Raw genomic sequence first — 12,563 nt, forward strand, 5'->3', positions numbered from 1 at the left:
CAGGTTGTTAATTAATCTTTGTCCAATCCTGATGCCACATTTTTCTTCATATAACCCAGCTTGTCGGATTATTTGCTCAGCATACAGGTTGAATAAGTATGGTGAAAGAATACAACCTTGTCGCACATCTTTCTTAATTTTAAGCCATTCAGTGTTCCCATGTTCTGTTAGAACTATTGCCTTTTGATCCAGGTACAGATTCTCATGAGCAGAGTTAAGTGTTCCGGAATACTCATACTTCACAATGTTGTCCATAGCTTGTCATGATCCACGCAATCGAAAACCTTTATGTAGTCAATAAAGCAAAGGTAAACATCTTTCTGATATTCTCTGCTTTCAGCCAAGATCCATTGGACATCAGAAATGATATCCCTCATTCTACGGCCTCTTCTGAATCTGGCTTGAACCTCTGGAAGTTCTCTGTCAATGTATGCTTGCAGCTGTTTCTGTATTATCTCTAGTAAAACTTTGCTTGCATGGGATATCAAAGAGATAAGCCAGTAGTTAACCTAAATTCCAAGGGCTAAGATAGGAGTGAAAGAAAACAACCATGTATCTTCACTAAAAACTGACATCCACCACTAAAGTAAAGAAAATTTGTACTATTGAGACAAGTTGGCTGGAATAGTCAGCTTGACCTGAGATAAACAGAACAGGGAAGTTTCTGAAATTCCTTGGACCCAATGCCCAAGATCCCTATACAACCCCCATCCCATTGCCACAACTCATCTGTCAGTTTGTTGTACTGTGGTAGCTTGCATAGTGTTGTGATTCTGGAAGATATGTTAACACATTTTAAATACCAACAGGGTCACTGTCTTAGGCTAGGTTTTCTAAGAAGCATAACCAATGAAATATATGTATGTATATATAGAGAGATATATAAGTTTATTATCAAGCAAATGGCTTATCATTGTACAGTTGCAGGTACCCAGTGGACAAGAGAGAGCCTGTCCTTCCCTCATGTCCATTATATTGGAAGCAGGCTACACCCCCAATGAAGCATTCCTTCAATGATTGGCTGCTCATACCCACTCATCATAGAGTTAACTATGCCTGTATTAGAATTCATCACCATGGGAATAAGCACATTACAACTACTAAAACTCTGGGAATCCTGGCTTAGTCAAGTTGATACAAAACACGAATTATTCCAACCACTCATGGTGGACAGGCTTCCGTTGAGTTTCCAGACTAAGACAGAAGAGGAAAAAGAGAGACAGACTAGTTTTGAATGTTTAGTCTCTGCATCCAAATAAGATGAAGATTACCAGAATACTGTCATATAGAGTGCTGGAAAATGAGTCTTTAAGGTTGGAAGGCACTTGAAATAAGACTGAGATGACTGATTCCTCAAAGTAGAGTTGACCATAATAACATAAATAGAATAAACCTTTTGAGACCTTCATTTGCTGATGGAGCGCAACTCAAAGTGATGAAAAACAGCTATATACATCCATTAATAATTGGAACATGAAATGTATGAAGTATAAATTAGGGAAATTGAAAGTTGTCAGAAATGAATGGAACACATAAACATTGATATTCTAGGCATGGTTGTTGTTGTTATGTGCCATGGAGTCGGTTCCGACTCATAGCGACCCTGTACAGGGTTTCTGAGGCTGTAAATCTTTACGGAAGCAGAAAACCTCATCTTTCTCCCATGGACCAGCTGGTAGTTTCAAACTGCTGACCTTGCGGTTCACAGCCTGATTCATAACCACTGCGCTACCAGAGCTCCTAGTGAGCTGGAATAGACCGGTATTGGCCATTCTGAATCTGACAGTCCCATGGTTTACTATGCTGGGAATGACAAACTGAAGAGGAATGGTATCACATTCATCATCAAAAATAACATTTCAGATAGGATAATATCCATATACCTACAAGGAAGATCAGTTAACACCACTATTATTCATATTTATGGACCAACCACTAAAGCCAATGATGACAAAATTGAAGAATGCTTTTCTGAATTCTTCAGTCTGAAATTAAACAAACATGCAATAAAAATGTATTGATAATTACTGGTAATTGGAATGCAAAGATTGGAAACAAAGAGGCAGGATCAGTACTTCAAAAATATGGCCTTGGTGATAGAAATGATGCTGGAGATCACATGATAAATTTTTCAAGACCAATGACTTCTTCACTGCAAACACCTGTTTTAAACAGCATAAAAGATGACTATACACATGGACCTCACAAGACAAGATATACAGAAATCAAATGGACTTTATCTGTAGAAAGAAATGGCAGAAAAGCTCCATATCATCAGCCAAAACATGTCCAAGGGCAGCAGTGGAACAGACCGTCAATTGCTAATATGCAAGTTCAGGCTGAAACTAAAGAAAATCAAAACAAGTCCATAATAGCCAAAATATGACCTTGAACATATCCCACCTGAATTTAAAGATCATCTTAAGAACAGACTTGATGCATTAGACACTAACGACTGAAGACCATAAGAGTTGTGTGATGACATTAAGAACAACAAACAGGAAGAAAGCAAAAGGTCACTAAGAAGACAAAAAGAAAGAAAAGAACAAAATGGATGCCAGAAGATACTCTGAAACTTGCTTTCCAGTGTTGAGATGCTAAAGCAAATGGAGAGGAGCTTAAAGAGTTGAACAGAAAATTTCAAAGGGCAGTTAAAAAAGACAAAGTCAAATATTATAATTAATTTTACAAAGACCTGGAGTTAGAAAACCAAAAGGGAAGAACATGCTCAACATTTCTTAAGCTGAATGAACTGAAGAAAAAATTCAAGCCAAGACTTTCAATAATGAAGTATTCTATGGGAAAAATATTGCATGATGCAGAAAGAATCACAATAAATTGAAAGAAATACAGTCACTGTACCCCCAAAAAATGTCCATGTTCAAGCATTTCAAGAGGTAGCTTATAATCAAGAGCCAATAATACTTAAGGATCAAGTCCAAGGTAACTGAAGGCATTGACAAAGAACAAGACTCTGGCAATAGATAGAATACAAATTGAAAGCTTTCAACAAACTGAGGCAGCACTGGAGACACTCACTCATCTATGCCAAGAAATTTGGAAGACAACTACCTCACCAGCTGATTGTAAGTGATCCATAATTGTGCCCATTTCAAAGAGAGGTGACCCAATGAAATTCAGAAATCATTGGACAATATTATTAATAAAACATGCAAGTAAAATTTTGTTAACATTAATTCAAAAACAGCTACATCCCCAGAGTCAGACTGGATTCAGAGGAGACATGGAATAAGAAATATTATTGCTGATGTAAGACGGTAATTGTTTTCATTTTCTTAAACTTCAGCTTGAAGTTGCATATTAGCAATTGATCTGTTCCACAATCTGCCCCTGGCCTTGTTTTGACTGATGATATGGAGTTTTCCCATGATCTCTTTCCAAAGATATAGTCCATTTGATTTCTGTGTATTCCATCTGGTGAGGTCCATGGGTATAACCATCTCTTATGCTGTCTAAAGAAGGTATTTGAAGTGAACAAATCACTGATTTTGCAGAATTCTATCATGCGATCTCCAGCATCTGATCCTTTTTCTTTGTTCCCAACCTTTGCATTCCAATCACCAGTAATGATCAATACATCTTGATTGCATGTTTGATCAATTTCAGATCGAAGAAGTTGGTAGAATTCTTCTACTTCATCCTCACTGGCTTTTGTGGGTGGTGTGTAAACTTGAATAATAGTGGCATTAACTGGGCTTCCCTGTAGGCGCATGGATATTATCCTATCACAGTGTTGTACCACGTGACTGGTCAGGATATATTCTTTTTGACAACGAATGCAACACCATTCCTCTTCAATTTGTCATTCCTGGCATAGTAAACCATGTAGTTGTCAGATTCAAAATGGACAATACCAGTCCATTTCAGTTTACTAATACCTAAGATATCAATGTTTATGCGTTTCATTCCATTTTTGGTAATTTCCAATTTTCCTAGATTCGTACTTTGTACATTCCATGTTCCAGTTATTAATGGATATTTATAGCTGTTCCTCTTCATTTTGAGTTGTGCCCCATCAGCAAATGAAGGTCCCGCAGGATTTACTGCCACAGGCTTTACTCCATTCATGTCATCATGGTCAACTCTACTTTAAGGAGGCAGCTTTTCCCAATTTGCATTTTGAGGGCCTTCCAACCTGAGTGACTAATATTGTGGCACTATGTCTGACAGTGTTTCTCTGCTATTCATAAGGTTTTCAGTGACTAAATATTCGGAAGTAGATTGTCATTCTTTCTTCCTAGTCTGTCTTCATCTGGAAGCTCATCTGAAACCTGTCCACTATGGATGACCCTGCTGGTATTTAAAATACCCATGGCATAGGTTTGTAGCAAGCTATGGACAACATTGAAAAGTATGAGTATTTCTGAATATTTCATTGTGCTCATGAGGAATCTGTATATGGACCAAGAGGCAGTTGTTTGAACAGAACATGGGAACACTGAATGGTTTAAAATTAAGAAAGGTATCCAACAGGGTTGTAGTCTTTCACCATACATATTAAACCTGTATGCTGAGCAAATAATCTGAGAAGCTGGGTTATATGAAGAAAAATGTGGCATCAGGATTGGAGGAAGACTCATCAACAACCTACTATATGCAGATGATACACCCTTGCTTGCTGAAAGTAAAGAGGACTTAAAATATTTACTAATGAAGATCAAAAACCACAGCCTTCAATATGGATTGCATCTCAATGTAAAGAAAACAAAAATCTTCACCACTGGACCAATAAACAACATTCTTGTCAAAGGAGAAAAGATTGAAGTTGTCAGGGACTTCATTCTTCTTGGATCAACTATCAACACTCATGGGAGCAAAAGTCAATAAATCATACGATGTATTGCATTGGGCAAATCTGCTGCACAAGACCTTTTTAGAGTGTTGAAGAGCAAAGATGTCAGCTTGAGGACTAAGGTGTGCCTAACCCAAGTCATGGAATTTTCAGTAACCTCATATGCATGTGAAGACCGTAGAAGAATTGATGCCTTTGAGTTATGGTGTTGGAGGAGAGTATTAAAAATGCCATGGGCTGCCAAAAGAATCAACAGATCTATGTCGTAAGAAGTGCAGCCAGAGTGCTCCTTGGAGGCCAGGATAGCCAAACTCTGTCTCTCATACTTCGGACATATTGTCAGGAGTGACCAGTCGCTGGACAAGGATATCATGTTTGGTAAGGTAGAGGGTCAAAGAAAAAGAGGAAGACCCCCAGCGAGATGGACTGGCAAAGTGGCAACATCGATGGACTCAAGTGTGGCAACAATTGTGAGGTCAACCCAGGATCGGGCAGTGTTTTGTTCTGTTGTGCATAGGGTCGCTATGAATCGGTACCGACTCGATGGCACCTAACAATAACAACAATAAGATGGTCCTTAGCTCAAAGCAGAGAATACTAGAATGATGTTTACCTGTACTTTATTGTATATGAAGACTTTTGATTGTGTGGATCATGAGACGTTATGGACCACATTACAGAAAATGAGTCTTCTGGAGCACTTAATTGTGCTCATGAGTAACTCATATATAGACCAAGAGGCAGTCACTCAAACAGAGCAAGGGACACTGAACGGTTTAAAATTAGCAACGGTGTGTGCCAGGGTTGTATTCTTTCATCATACTTTTTCAGTCTGTATGCTGAGCAAATAATCCGCAAAGTGGGATTTTATGAAGAAGAATGGGACATCAGGATTGGAGGAAGACTCATTAATAACCTGAGATATACAAATGATACATCCTTGTTTGATGAAAGTGAAGAGGACTTAAAATACTTACTTGTAAAGATTAATGTAAATAAAACAAAAATCAACTCCACTAGACTAATAAATGATATCAAGATAAATGGAGAAAAGACTGAATTAGTCAAAGACTTCATTTTGCTGAACATAAACATTGTTGTTGTTGTTGTCAGGTGCCATCGAGTCGGAACCGACTCATAGTGACTCCATGCACAGCAGAACGAAACAATGTTCGATCCTGGGCCAACCTCACCACCGCTGCCACCCCCGAGTCCATCAATGATGCCACCTGGCTGATCCATCTTGTTGGAGGTCTTCCTCTTTTTCTCTGACCCTCCACCCTACCCAGCATGACATCCTTCTCCAACAATTATTTCCTCCGGACTACATGTCCAAAGTAGGAGAGACGAAGCTTAGCCATCCTGGCCTCCAAGGAGCACTCTGGCTGCACTTCTTCCAAAACAGATCTATTGGAACATAAACATACGGAAGCAGAAATCAAGAAATCAAAGGATATATTGCATTAGGCAAATCTGCTGCACAGGAACTCTTGAAAGTGTTCAAGAGCAATGGTGTCAGTTAAAGGACTAAAGTGTGCCTCACCTAAGTGACGACATTTTCAATAACCTCATGTGATTGTGAAAATTGGACAATGAATAAGGAAGATCATAGAAGAATTGAAGCATTTGAGTTACGGTGTTGAAGGAGAAATTTTAAAGTACCATGGACTGTCCAAAGAACAAACAAATCTGTGTGGGAAGAAGTATAGTTAGAATGCTCCTTAGAAGTCAGAATAGCTAGCCTTCATCTTTCACACATTAGACATATTATCAGTAGGGACCAGTTCCTGGAGTTGGACATAATGCTTGATAAATTGAAGGATCAGTGAAAAAGAGGAAGACCCCAATGAGATGAATTGGCACAGTGGTACCATTAATTGTCTCAGGCATAGCAACGATAATGAGATTGGTGCAGGACTGGGCATTGTTTAGTTCTGTTGTGCATAAAGTTTCTATGAGTCAGTACAGACTTGACAGCACGTAACAACAACAATTCCCCCTGAGGAAGCAGAGTCTTTAGACATGCAATTCCTTTACCTCCTGTATACAAGTGTACATCAAAATTTGCTTGCTTTACCACATCCCTGTCTTGTAGTAATTGATTTCTCTGTGGGACAGGCAACATGAACAAACCATTGACAATAACAGCAGGAAGTCTAGATACCAAAGACTGACTGTTTTAAAGTTTATAAATATATCAACTGCCTTCCAAGTTAGTGTCTTGATAGCAAGCTGACCCTTGTGATGTATTTTGGAGAATGTAGCCTTTCCTTTGAGGTTCTTAGGTGACACAAACAGTTTGTGTTTGACTGATAGCCTAAAGATTGGTAGTCCAAAGCCATCTAGCAGTAATGAAGAAGCTAGGCCTGGTGATCTGCTTCTGTAAAGATTATAGTGAAGAAAACCTTATGGAGAAGTTCTACTTATAGATTCAACATCAGTTGGAATCGACTCTGTGGCTACTGACAGCAACGGCTTATCATTCTACCCTACAGAGAAAGAATGATGAGAACTTAGAACTAGGTACTGTGCTTTCAGACCGTAGCCATTTAGACAATCACACTCCACCAACAACCCATGAATAAAGATACTGAAGTGGAAGAAATAGAAACACCATGGAAAGCAAGCACTGCTATTATGCTCCCTCCTTCAGCTTCTGGGATAATTAAGAGTTGACCACAACTTTGCAGAGAATCATGTTTCTCTGTTTCAACCTTTATATTTGAACCAAATGACACATTCCTGAAATCTAAGGCAAAAAAATTAGAAGCAACACCGCCATTTCAAGAATTTTGCTTCTTCGTTGCAACCTCACTCACAATCTGTTCCTCTCTTTTGGTACTTTGAATTCAACCTGTTCTTTGGCCTACGTAGATAATGAGTAGTAGAGATGGGCATTTACTCCTTGTCTTAGTTATCTAGTGCTATTGCAATAGAAAAACCATAGGTGGATGGCTTTAATGAACAGAAAAGCATGTTCTCATTTGCATTTGACTATTTGACTAGAAGTTCAAATTCAAGGCGTTGGCTCTAGGAGAAAGCTTTCTCTTTCTGCTCTGGGAGATAACTCCTGTCTTAGCTTCTCTAGTCCAACGTTCCCTAGTTCTTGCTACCCCCTGTCAGTACAAAATAAATATTTTCCTTCCAATTTTGTGAACATGCTATTGCAGTCTTCACAAATCAAGCTTCCGAAGACCAAAGAAACAAAACCTTTAGTTCTCAGTACTTCCCAGTCCCGAAGTTGTTTCTCCACTAGCCACAGCTCTAGTTAATGGTGACTACATAGCTCTGGTAGCCTGCGGGTTAGGTATTGGGCAGCTAAATGAAAGCTTGGCAGTTCAAACCCACCAGAAGCTCTGAGAGAGAAAGATGTGACTATCTGTTCCCATAAAGATTTAGTCTCAGAATCTATTATTTGCTCAGCATACATGTTGAATAAGTATGGTGAAACAATACAATCTTGTTGCATACCTTTCTTAATTTTAAACCATTCAATGTTCCCATGTTCTGTTCAAACAACTGCCTCTTGGTCCATGTACAGATTCCTCATAAGCACAATTAAGTGTTGCGGAATACTCACACTTTGCAATGTTGTCCATAGCTTGTGATAATCCATACAATCAAAAGCCTTTGCATAGTCAATTAAGCACATGTAAACATCTTTCTGATATTCTCTGTTTTTAGCCAAGATCCATCAGACATCAGCAATGTCTTCTGGAGCTGTCTTTGAAATGTTCTGTTTATCTATTTTACTTCCTCATTTCTTCCATTTTAAAAAAATACTCTGCACTCAAGAGCAAGTTTCAGAGTCTCGTCTGACATCTATTTCCACTTTTATTTCTTTCCTGTGTTTTTCATGACGTTTTGTTTTCTTCTTGGATGATGTTGTTGATGAAGACCCAGAACTCATCAAGTCTTCAGTCATTAGTGTCTAATGCATGGGATCTATTATTGAGATAATCTTTAAATTTAGGTGGGAATCTCTAACTCATGGCCATGTTTTAATTTTCTTCAGCTTCATTCTGAACTTACACATGAGGAATTGGTGATCTGTTCTACAGTCTTCCCCTATTCTTGTTTTGGCTGATGATATTGAACTTTTCTAATATCTCTTCTCACAGATGTAGTCAATTTGATTCATGTGCATTCCATCCGGTGAAGTCCATGTGTATTGTTGTCTTTTATGTTGCTTAAAAAGTTGTCTGCAGTGAGTAAGTAATTTGTCTTGCAAAATTCTATCATGCATATTTTCACAAAGGCTATATTTTCCAATTACTGATCCTTTCTCTTTTTATTTCTCTTCAACTTCTATATTCTAATCACCAGTAATTATTAATGAATCTTGATAATTGCACATTTGATCCCTTTCAGCCTGAAAAATGTAAAATTCTTCATCTTCATTGGCTTTACTGGTTGGTGCATACATTTGAATAATATTAGTATTAACGGGTCTTTCTTATAGGTGTATGAAAATCCTCCAACCATAGATAGCATTGTAGTTAAAGATAATTTATTTCCTATTATTTAAAGCACAAATTCATCCATTAAAAGCTATTTTAGAATTGTATTGTTGGGTAGGCTATCTTTGAGAGAAAGTGCCTTTCACAAATATTTTCTGAGACCATCATATGCGAGGTTGTTCCATCCTAAAAAGTCACTGTGAAACAGAATCGACAGGTGTCGGTGGTTTTCTTTTTTTAGGTTGTGTGGACTGCATAAAATTGATTTTGAGTGACTGCCTTCAAAAGTCTCTCTCATTTCTCCAAATCCATTCAGTTCTGATTGATTCCTATCTCTCACTTGATTGAGTTTACCTTGACTTTAGGAGTTGAGAATAAAAACATTCATTTTCAACAAAATACATAGGTCTTTTAGTATAAATATTTAAGTATTTAGTGGCTATGTAAACTAGATTTGAAACTTCGCATAGAATTATTCCATTGAATATGCAATATTATTGATTTTGAACACATTATGACATTTTAATGTCTATTAGCAATATCTCTGACCAAACATTTGTAAATGTAAATACATTTGTAAAGGAAGATATTCTAGTCAGTTTTGAATAAAAATTGACATTTTATGAAAGGGTAACCATTAAAGATTACAGATAATTAGGAAAAGAAATTATTCTTCAATCCACGTATCCTGGCTTCAAGTCCATTATCTTATTCATTAAACATGTTTGTTCTTAAATATGCATGGATTTTGATTTTATCTTCTTTGTTCACATTAATTTTTACTTAAGAACACTCTGTGACTCCAGAGCTTCTTCATTGCGTTTTTCACTTCTGCATTTCTGAGGGTGTAGATTAGAGGGTTTAACATGGGAGTGACCATAGTATAAAACACAGCTACTGCTTTATCAATGGGGAAGGAGATTATGGGCCGAACGTACACAAATATACAGGGTATATAGAATAAGATAACTACAGTAATATGGGAGGCACATGTGGAAAGAGCCTTTCGCTGTCCTTCAGAGCTGTGAGTTCTTACGGAGCAAAGGATGAGGACATACGAAGACATAAGAATAATGAATATGAGCATACACATCAGACCACTGTTGGCAGTAACAAGGAGTCCAAAGATGTGGGTGTCAGTGCAGGTGAGTTTCAGCAAAGGAATAAGATCACAGATGAAATGATCAATAACATTGGGACCACAGAAAGGCAACCAGACTATAAAAAGAACTTGAATCAGAGCATGAAGAAATCCTCCAGTCCATGCCATGGCCACCAGGAAGCCACACACTTGACGGTTCATTATGATCATGTAGTGAAGGGGTTTGCAGATGGCCACATAGCGGTCATAGGCCATCACCGTAAGTAGAATAATCTCAGCTCCTCCAAAGAAATGCTCTACAAAGAGCTGAGTCATGCATCCACTGAATGAGATGGTTTTCTTTTTGGCCAGTAAGTCAATAATCATTTTGGGAGCCACGGTAGAAGGGAAAATGCCATCTATGAAGGACAGGAAAGACAGAAAAAAATACATGGGGGTACCTAGGGCTGGACTGGAGGTGATGGTCACTACAATGAGTAGGTTACCTGCAAGGGTGAGCAGGTAGATTATTGTAAACAGTGCAAACAAGAGTTTCTCAACATGTGGGTTCTGCGATAGGCCAAGCAGAATGAATTCTGTCACGTTGTTCATTTGCTCCGTGACTCCAGTGTGGCATTTGGAGATTGGTTAATCTGAAAAAATACAGTAATTGCAATGATGACAGAAATTTTAATTAAGCAAATAATTTCATTCAGAATTATTTGTTTTCAATAAGGCTGATGGAAACCCTGAGCAGATAAACCTACCTGAGGTATGTTTTAGTCACATGAGCATGTAGTCCTCTGTTACACACACATATGTACAAACACACACATGTTCATATACATACACAAATCCAATCACGTACATACATGCACACACACTCATTCATACAATTCACAGCCATTCACACAGACATCGACTCACACACACACACTCTAACACTCTCACACACTCACATCCATAAACATACACATAAACCCTCATATAGAAATCACAAAAATAAATGCATACTCACACATACAAAGGAACTCTGGTAGTGTAGTGGTTGTGAGCCGGGCTGCTAACCTCAGGGTTGGTAATTGGAAACTACCAGTTTTTCCATGGGAGAAAGAGGAGGCTTTCTGCTCCCATAAAGATTTACTGCCTCAGAAATCCTATACAGGGTCACTATCAGTTGGAACTGACTCCAGGGCATACCACCACACCATCACTCACAATACAAATTGATTCATTACCATTGATTTGCAGAGTATCTTTCTTTTAATTTTATATGGGAAGATCCTCTCCCAATCACTGACATAAAGTTTCCCCCCATGGAAAAACAGGAATAAAAAGAGGACTCATGAACAGAAAAGCAAAGTGATAGATCATTTGAAATTAGGAAAGATTTAGTCATATTTCAGAATCAACTGAATTACATGAATGTTTGAGGGAATAGTAAGACACACTATGGCAGTTAGCTTTATGAGTTTATTTTGCTTTTAAAAAGAAGTTTGTAAGATTATCATAGAATCTTTATAGAACACCATTGGAAGGATATATTGAAGGGGATGGAACACGCAACCTGGTATAATATAAGATCTACTAAATGTATCTGAAACTTTTAGAATTTACCATTTGGGGAGCTTTTGTCCTGTTTAGATATCAGAGGATTTTGTAAGTCAAAACTCAGTTAAGGGAAGATTATGAAATATACTCTGAATACCTTTAAGGTGAGGAAACAAAAGCATCATTGTTCATTGGGAGGAACATGTTTTTTAAGAGTCAGACAATTTGAAAATGTGTGGAAGATATATATATATATATTTCCTTTGGGATATTAACTTTGACATGTGATAATGATATTATTCAATTTCTTTGTTATTTTCCCCATTTTATTGAAATCAACTTGCTAGCAACTGTTTTAATTTTGGTTTGTTTACGTGTAAAAAGGTTCTTCCTCAGTAAGACAAAAGCACATAAAGTTTGCTAAATCAGTGAATGTGATATTATTATATAATGCTTTCCACATACTTAAAAATTGTTAATAAGAGAACAAAAATGAGCACGTCACATTTAAATTCATATCCTTGAAATATCTGCTTGTTATATTAAGAGAGAAAATAAATAAACTAAGCATTCTATTGAAGACGTTATAAAAAACCCAATTATATTAGGATTGTTGTTGTTAAGTGCCATCGAGTCGGTTCAGACCCATAGCGACCCT

At 37.6% G+C, this 12,563-nt stretch overlaps 1 protein-coding gene across 1 annotated transcript; it reads right to left on the reverse strand.

Moving 5' to 3' along the window:
- Positions 1-10,045: 10,045 nt before the first annotated feature.
- On the reverse strand, positions 10,046-10,966 carry LOC102837089 (olfactory receptor 4C5-like). Its single transcript, XM_006865142.1, has one exon. The coding sequence runs from the start codon at positions 10,964-10,966 to the stop codon at positions 10,046-10,048; it is 921 nt and encodes a 306-aa protein (XP_006865204.1).
- Between the last annotated feature and the right edge of the window lie 1,597 nt (positions 10,967-12,563).

This window comes from Chrysochloris asiatica, unplaced genomic scaffold (genome assembly GCF_000296735.1).
Source record: "Chrysochloris asiatica unplaced genomic scaffold, ChrAsi1.0 scaffold00075, whole genome shotgun sequence".
Taxonomy (NCBI): domain Eukaryota; kingdom Metazoa; phylum Chordata; class Mammalia; order Afrosoricida; family Chrysochloridae; genus Chrysochloris; species Chrysochloris asiatica.

Bases quoted from the DNA above. Each gene is read 5' to 3' on its own strand.
- LOC102837089 (XM_006865142.1), bottom strand. From the start codon at position 10,966: ATGAACAACGTGACAGAATTCATTCTGCTTGGCCTATCGCAGAACCCA.